Here is an 8742-nt window from a genome sequence, read left to right on the forward strand (position 1 = left end):
TTATTTGTATTTGATTAAACAAACGCGGGGTGGAACATGCGAGTGTTCTGAGGGCAGGCTGATTGATCCGATCCGATGGGCAGCCGGCACCGCACGCCATGTTCGCCTCCATGCATGTGGATGGGGGACCGCGATTTAGGTCGCGCTCGTGTTAATCCCCGGCCGGGCGGCAAACGCCAACGCACGCGGGCCGCCGGCTGCGGTTTGCCGGTGACGGTTCGTGTTATTAGGCCTGCCGGTCCTGTGAGTGACGTCTCGTCTCTGGCGACGCAGCCGTGATCTGGGGTTCGGCGGGAGGGGAGGTTTGAGTTTGACAGGTTTATATACTGCTGTTGAATGTTGATCGATGGGGATTTGGCGTTCGACAGGTGCAGGCTCAGGCTCAGTAGATTTGATGCTGCAATATACTACTCCCTTTCGTTGTGTCGCGTTTTACTTCAAAAATGAACTAGCGGATGACAAAGCGTAAATATTTTTTTCCAATAAAAAAAGCATACAGGCCTACCATCTATAGGTCAACTGGTCGAGCGTAGTAGTAGTTGGTGGCGGTGGTGGTGGGTGACGACGACGGCTACAGTGGCGTATGCTTACCACATTACCAACTGGGTCCGCGGTGGCGCTTGATTGCTTGCTTGCTTTCTTTCTTTCTTTAATTGTCGCCACCGGCCGCGTTGGTGCGGTCGATTGACATTTGAATCTGTCTCGACGCGAGTTCTACCCCCCAAAAAAATAGAGAATCGTTTCTCCTGCCATGCACGAGGATGGGACCTTGATATTCTTTTCAGCTAGCTACGTGGTTCTCCGGCGCTATTATTCCAAAGGAATTATTAAAACTTTGTAGAAGCAGGTAAACGAGGTCGCCACCTGGTTCTTCTGCATCCTGAGAAACAGGAGCGGAGAGATATTATTTCTTCTTAGAACTCTGTCAGCAAGTACATTTGTTGGAACGGAGCCGCTTCCAGAGCTGTGTGAGGAAGCAGTGAAGCACACGTATAAACTGACAAGACGCAACGCAATACCGAGCCGGCGGCAAACCTGCGCATGCGTGCCGCCGAGAGCCACTGCCGCATGCGTTTTTTGCCGGCTCTCTCTCGCTCTCTCGCGTAGGATGATACAAGTAAAACACGCTACTAATCTAATTGTAGTAGTCTTCCATGTTTGAGTCCGGGTTGGGCAGGTAAAGAGAGCTGGCGCGGCGCGGATGGAGGGGACACGTGAAGAAGACAAACTCCGTGCTGGACTTTAACTGACGGCTGCTAGTAGCTCGCAACTCCCCAACCAACGACGAACCCACGAGCGAGGTTTACCTGCTCGCCCGGTAACCTATAGCTTGACGCACTTAAAGATAAGATGACCACGCGCGAACTAATAATGCTAGCGCACGCGAGTTAAAACCAGGTGGCGATAGGCTTTGAACACGATATCTTTTTTTTTTCTTTTCCTTCTGGCTAACCGTCCACGGGGGATGGTCGCTATCAGTTGTGACCTCTAGATGAGGCTTATAGATAGATAGACGATAGAATCGTAGTATAGCTAAGCTTTACGTGATTTTTTTATAGATATAATTCATTATTTATTCTATCAATATTAATTTATCCTATGTTATTTTTTAAAAAAAACTAAAACTATAGATTTTTTTTTACTTCTCTTGCCATTTCTCTACAACTATTAAGAGCAAAGTGTAGACTGCCCCCGCCCGTCCGCCCGCCGCAACGCACGGCGCCCACCCGCCCACCGCCGCGACTCCCGCATGCCCGCCGCTACCGAACCGCTCGCCTACCACCCGCACGCCACACGCCGCGAAGCACGACCGCCGCCGCGAATCCCGCCACTACCGAACACGGACCGCCCGCCTCCGCGAATCCCGCAGATGCAACCTCTCCCTCATCAACCTGCGCGATGTCACTACTACCCACGATCGGCGATCCCATCTCCCAGCGCTCCCACATGAATCCCAAAAATCGTTCTCCATCTGCCTCCACCAATTACCGTAGCCGAACAGTTGCTGGCGGCGAGTACCACGACCTCATCTCCCTCTCTTCATCCTCTCTCACATCGCGGCTAGGGTTAGGTCATCTCACCAAGCCACCATGATGCAGCAGCTCTGTCACAGCAGGGCATGGCAGATGGCGCCACCTCTTACCTCCGCAGTCCGCCAGGCAACGGAAGGCCCACCAGGCGGCCGCGCGAGTGCCAAGCGTGGATGGGCGTGGCCAAGAGCTAAGACCCTAACTTTTGGTGAATCTCACGGCCGCGCTCTCCTTCCTCTCCACACTCTGTCTCGGCACCGTCCCGCACTCTCGCTCACAATGCCACCATCGCCGCTGACGAGGCCTCGTCTCCGTCGGTCCCTGTTCTGCCCACCGGCAGTATGACAGATGGACCCCATGTCTCCGGCGGAGGGAATGGCGAGGCAAAGCATAGGTAGGCACTGAACGGACCCGACACAGCCTGATCCAGTTAATTGGTGTTGCTCTCGTTCTCCCTGTTCAGATCTAAGGGTTCAGTTTGGTTGTCTCAGGCAGCAACGGTGTCACGAACGCGACATCGAAGGTGAAATTCTTTTCGCGTTCAACTAATCCCCCTATGTCATTCGATGATAATCCCTTGCTTACTTTGGTAATGGTTTGGCTACTGCACATAGACTATTGTTACTCTGAATGTTGCACAGTGTCTTCTTCGAAGAAGACTGGGTTGATTCGGCTACAACATTTAAATGCAGCTAACCCTTGGTGCTTCTCCAGTAGTCCAGCGCATGTGCTTCAGTTATTTGTACACGAACTTTTTTGTTGGCTGTTGTACTCATGCCAGTTGCAGATTGACCATGCAGAGTAGTGAATAGCGAGGATGGCTGATACTATAATTTTCTCGCCATTTGGCTGCTCATAGGCTCTCAATAATCGAGGATATTTTTCCAGGCATCAAATCATGTATGTCCTATGTAGGGAAAGAAGACCTGGGTAATGCCTTGCTATGCCCATATGACATTACGAGCACACTAAATTTAAGCTTTCTTCTATCTTTGATCATGTTCTAACTACTAGCATGGAGGAAGAATATGTACAATTCAAGCAGGTACTGACCCATTCCTTTTTCTCTAAACCTGACTTCAGTCAGCAAGTTGGTTAATTCAGTGCCAAGTTACTAATAAAATCCATTTTTTGCTTTGTGGTGACTATCATCCCTTGTACGTTTGTTCCTTTGGTCTTGCACATTTTAGTATATACATATGTTTTTGTTTTGCTTTTTTTTGTCCCAATTAACAAGAACAGAACCTGTGTTGACTTTCAGTTCTATCTTTTTATAGATAAATATAGATAAAAGTGTCACATCTTATTACCGTAAATGAATTCATTTTTATATGCTTCTACCTTTTTTAGCTTAGTACAATCAAAGGATATGCAACATAAAGTAGGCCTCAGTTTAAATTTGAGCTTGAATTACCTGTATGATTCGCATGTGGAATAATGGGTCACCAATGCACAAGTTTGCTGGTTGACATCCTGCCCTGTTCTACAGCATGGACTCCTGCCCAGTTCTACAGCATGGACTCCTTCTAGACCGCCAACAACCCCGTCCGCACCCAGGCATCAGCAAGACAACACAACAATTGGATGGAATCTATGCACTCTTTGCAGTATTGAGGCTTGCTGTTGTTGATACAAAAGCAGGTTTTCCACAATTTCTTTTATCCACGTGCCATTTTTGTATGCTTGCTAGCACATTTTGCCTTAAATATGGTTTGATGAATCTGCAGATGGTGCCATTCTGAAGGAGGAACTGTGGACATTGATTGCTCAAAATGAACCCTCATTAATCTCTTTACAGTTGGTAATTCTGTTGTTCTGAGTTTTCCACTAAGAATACTTTATTATCCCACAAAATGACACTAAGAATACTTTATTATCGGCTAGGATGCTGCGACTTCGCCGGCAACGAGGTTGTTGCCCTCACCGAGAGCATCGGCAAGCCGCTCGCCGATGTGCTCAAGGAGCTCGGGAAGAGGGTTCCAGACTCCCTTGTGAAGACCCGCGTCGAGGATGATGGCTTCACTATCAAGTACATTCCTAGGATTACCCGGACTAGATTTAGCTCTTGTGATTTTGCATTCTACTACATTTTTACTTGTTCTGCTGCATTGACAGCTCTAGAAGAGGGTTCCAGACTCCCTTGTGAAGACCCGCGTTGAGGATGATGGCTTCACTATCAAGTACATTCCTAGAATTACCCGTACTAGATTTAGCTCTTGTGATTTTGCATTCTACTCATTTTTACTTGTTGTTCTGTTGCATTGACTGAAAGTACTTATACACCTGTCCAATCCTAGAATTACTAGATCATGGTCCTCCCTAGATTCAGCCCATGCCAGCTTGGCCTGATTACTCAGGTATTCTTTTTGTCTTAATGGTGCTACATTGCTGCTGTGTAAGTGTTTGTGTGCACTTGGAACGTATTGATTACTGCTGACTAATGAGATAAATTAATGTCACTCAAGTTCAGGTTGTAGATGTAACTGTTTTATCTAGATCCAAGTACTTTACCTGGCATTCATGTGGTAGGGAGTGTTTTACAAGCTCATCAGATCATTGTATTGCATTCTACTTTGTTGTCTCACTGCTCCTTCTACAGAAATAAAAATCAGGGCCACCAGCTGTATGGTTTTTGAAGGATGTGACTGGAAACTATTTGTTATCAAAACAAACCGGATGTTAGAAAATTTAACTTGGTATACTACATTGTTTGTCATGCTGCTTTTTATGTACTCAAACTGTGTAATGTTGTTATTCTGTGTAGGGTCATTGCCATCCAAAAGTCCTGAGAGCTTTGGTAGAACAGACATGATTATTTAAGAGTTGTATTTGTGCCCTTTTTACCTCTTCGATGAATTATTCTGTTAGTATTTGATAGTCATGAGCGCCTTGCTATGCTTCAATTATTAACTATCAATTATGTAACAGCCTCGAGTCATGGGCCATATTTGACAAATGCATTCTCTTGGTATGAGTGGCCTTAACCTCTGAAAAATTGCCATCTTGGAGCCTTGGAAGATATATATCAGAACAGAAGGATTTTGTAAGCATTTGAAACTATAGTACTTGCTTAGTAATCACTTCTTTAAAGTAAAAGTGTCATTAGATTGAGTAGCTCCATGTGCTATGCAGACAGATACATTTATGGCTCAGCAGTTCTTATTTCAAAGGCAATGGCAACGGATTCGTAAATGTGCACAAAAGTTGGGTATCTACATCATGGGTGACATGCCTACATATGTTGGCTACCATAGTGCAGATGTTTGGGCGAACACACATTTGTACATTGAGTTTAATGACTGCGGGTTTGTTAATCACTGGGGACCTATTATCAACACAAAAATGTCTCCTGGTGCATTGCTAGCTGCTAGATATTTTACTTTACCAATTTGTTGTGATTCTGATGTTCACAAGGTCAGGGCTTCATAGTTTACAATAATTGGTTATATGAAATGAAATTTACAGCTGGAGAATAAAAGACACATGAGATTTTGGGCAAACTTGAAGAACCTACCTCCAGTGCAAATCTAATTTCAACACCAGCTGTTGAGAAGGGTTTTTTCGAGCTTAAAACAAGTTGTACTGACCTTCACAGTGTTGTGGGGGATCTGCTTCCATCTGCAAAGGCAGTTGTAGATGATATATTGGCTGCAAGGATGGAGAAAGGCGTTAGTTTGAAAGCTGAAGAAGTAAGAGGTCAACGAACAACTTGTGGCACTGCAGGCCCATGTGCTCTTAATGATAAAGACAGGGGTCCAAGTATAGGTAAACCTCGCAGCCTTATGAATTGGAACCCAACAAAACAGACCTTTCAGGTGAGCATTTGTTTTTAAAGGAGTTATCTTTGCTTTTGAACTTTGTTCACAATGGACATGCTTTCATTGTTAAATTGAACTTGTGACTGTAATAGCTAGCTTTTGTTCCCGTTTTGATTGAAAATGATATCAGTGCATATATTGTGTCAATATTTTGCATTAAACAGTGTGTGTACATTTTATTCATTTCTCTGTTGATTGACTTTTCAGTACAAATTGTTCTCTACGTTGCCAACTTTCTGGTCTTGTCTACATTTCCTTTTTTTGATGGTATGTGTTATGAAATATTTTGAGGATATATGTGTTCTTGGTAAGATATAAGATGCTGTGACCATGACAAGAAATAATCAAATGGTGTCACAAAACCTAATAGTTGTAGGATTTTGTTTCATTTTAGTAAGGTAACTACTGAAATTTGGATTTTGGATCATGAATGCTCTACTATAGCCCCTCCTTGTGTTACACTCAAACGCAAACTCATTGTAGTCTAATTTAAGCTCAATCAAGATATCTCATAACTTTTTAGTTAACCTATAGGATAGCTTAGTATCACAACCGCAAAATGTTAGATTCTGGTCATGTTTCTGAAAAGAAAACACTTGTTCGCAGTGGGAGGAGTCAGGTCCTGAGTGTTCAGAATCATCATTACGTAGACCACCCTTCCCGATAGTACTGGTTTCTCCTTTGGCACCGCGAGAAAATAAGAATGGGCATAGGAAGGCAAGGAGGTGGTGCTTGTTAGAATAAACACTAAGAAAGGGTGTTGAACAGTATGTTTTGTCTTGATGTTCTGATTTATTTTATTCTTATTTGACATCTCAGCTTTCTTATTCTAAAACAATCGCATTTAGTTGATGTTGTTGTATGCTCATGGGTATATTGTGCTTGTTTCATGTGTAGGTATGGTAGGGGCAATTGGAAGGAAATATTAGATAACAATCCTGACGTTTTTATCTGCAGAACACCAGTGGGTATTTGGTTATTATAGTGAAGTTCCTGTGGTTTCCAGTCAAGGTACTGACGGGTTGTTTGTTTGATGTATTGTAGGTGGACTTGAAGGATAAGTGGAGGAATATGATTATCCGATAATGTAATGGAGAAATATGTAGGTGTCGAGTTACTAGAACCCCTGACTAGGGTTGGAAACGAGTCGATTCGGCTCGCCCATTGCACGAGCTCAAGAATGATGCTCGGCTTGGCTCGAAGTTGGCTCGCGAGCTGGCGAGCGCTCGTGAGCCGCACCGTAATAAATATATTGCATTATAACATAATTAAAAAATATATAAATATGGAATATACCATCATCATTCAATATTATGAGTAATCTAAATTATGAAGTATCATAAATTTATCATTAAAAACTAAGAAACGACCCTATTATCCATAGAATTATTCAATATTATAAGCCGCTCTGAGCTCTAGCTTTTTTCTAGCCACACTTTAATGGAGTTCTGCCTCGCCTGGTGCGGCAAGCTCATCCGGTATGCCCGCGCCGTCGCCGCGCACTACGTCTGCTCCGTCAAGGGCCTCTGCTTTGACCTCTTCATCATTAGGGGTGGAAACAGAGCTTTCAATGCATGCTGGAGGTGCACGATGTGATCGATATTATCCATGCATGATAAATGATGACAATGGTGATAGCCATGATATATGGTCAACATTGTATTGATCTTTTTCCGAATTTTAGGCTATCATGTTATTTGCTGGAATGGAGATATTTCATTGTTCACTTGGTTCTTGTGATAGAGTTAATTACCTAATTTCCGTGCTTTCTTAGTACCCTTTTTCTGATATTTGAGTTGTAAATAACACTTCCTTAATTGTGCTGTCATTATAACTCAATGACATTATTAAAATCATATATAGAGATCAATATGTTACTAATGGTTGCAATGTAATGGTGAAATAACTAGATTAAAATAACAAAATTTATATATAGTTAGGATCACAATGGATTTCGAAACATTTTCTCATAACAATATAATACACATTTGTGCATAAGTTATCGTATTATTATACGTTCCCGTTGCAACGCACGGGCACTCATCTAGTTATTATATATCTTCTAACATAGAATAGTAGAGCACGACGCGGTGGGGATGGAAGCTTCTCCCCCTTCCGTCCTTTACTCGTGCGGCACGTGGCGATGATGCGAAGCGGGAGTGCGGGACTCATTTTCTTTGACCCCGCCCACCGACCGCATGGCGATGGTCATCGGCGGACGGAGCAGGACGATTTGGACTCGCCCAACGCGTTCGCACGCTAGGTGACTGGCGAGCTGGATGCTTCATGCTGCGTGCTGGCTGCTGTGGTCAGTGGCGTGGCACGAGGCATGACGGCGCCCTGTGTTTTCTTTCCAGACCCAGAAGCGCGACACCTCTGTTCCGTATGATGGCTTCTGGAATTTGTTCGCTCATCTGCTCTGTTCGATGCGTATTCTCGCCCGCCAGGCGGGTTGCAGCAGGAGAACCTTGCCTTTTGTTTCTGGTGAATGAAGTCCACTGCAAAACCTTTACATGAGCTCTGATATTTTTTATATATATGAAAGTATGAAAGAAATGTGCCAATCTCCGTGTCTGTTCGGTAACCGTATTACTCTCCTTCTTCAGCATCGAAAAGAGGCCAACAGTGGTGAATTTTGGCCCAGAACCAGAACAAGGTGCTGCCCTCAAATCCTCGCAGGCCCAGACCCAGGCCCAGGTCCGAGGTGGAGTAGAGGGATTTCAAAAGGACACGTCTGCTTGCAATGGGCCTAGACACCGGCTAGGCCACTATTTCTTCCACGCGAAAAAAGTGTCTTTCTCCCTAAACTATTAAAAAGGGTCTGTTTGGAGTGAGGAATTTCATATAAATCGTTATAAGCCTTCAATAAAAACACAGGAGCAGGATATTTTTCT

The 8742-nt window shown here is 44.1% G+C and overlaps 1 protein-coding gene across 2 annotated transcripts; it reads left to right on the forward strand.

Annotated features, from left to right (window-relative positions):
• Window positions 1-1698: 1698 nt before the first annotated feature.
• On the forward strand, window positions 1699-3879 carry LOC109943608 (protein ILITYHIA). 2 transcript variants are annotated; one of them, XR_002266652.2, is made up of 4 exons: window positions 1800-2424; window positions 2522-2553; window positions 2831-3671; window positions 3758-3879. XR_002266652.2 is itself a non-coding variant. In XM_020547112.3 (3 exons), exons 1-3 carry the CDS (start codon window positions 3059-3061, stop codon window positions 3847-3849), a joined length of 261 nt encoding a protein of 86 aa, XP_020402701.1. In that variant the 5' UTR covers window positions 1699-3058; the 3' UTR covers window positions 3850-3879. The 2 variants fall into 2 exon arrangements, 1 of the variants encoding a protein (XP_020402701.1); XM_020547112.3 differs by having other exon boundaries at window positions 1699-3075; window positions 3520-3671.
• Window positions 3880-8742: the final 4863 nt, after the last annotated feature.

Source organism: Zea mays, chromosome 1, assembly GCF_902167145.1.
Source record: "Zea mays cultivar B73 chromosome 1, Zm-B73-REFERENCE-NAM-5.0, whole genome shotgun sequence".
Lineage (NCBI taxonomy): Eukaryota > Viridiplantae > Streptophyta > Magnoliopsida > Poales > Poaceae > Zea > Zea mays.

Excerpts from the sequence above, each read along its gene's own strand:
- LOC109943608 (XM_020547112.3), top strand. Across the intron at positions 3,672-3,757 it reads TGTTGTTGATACAAAAGCAG|ATGGTGCCATTCTGAAGGAG; the intron begins GTTTTCCACAAT and ends ATGAATCTGCAG.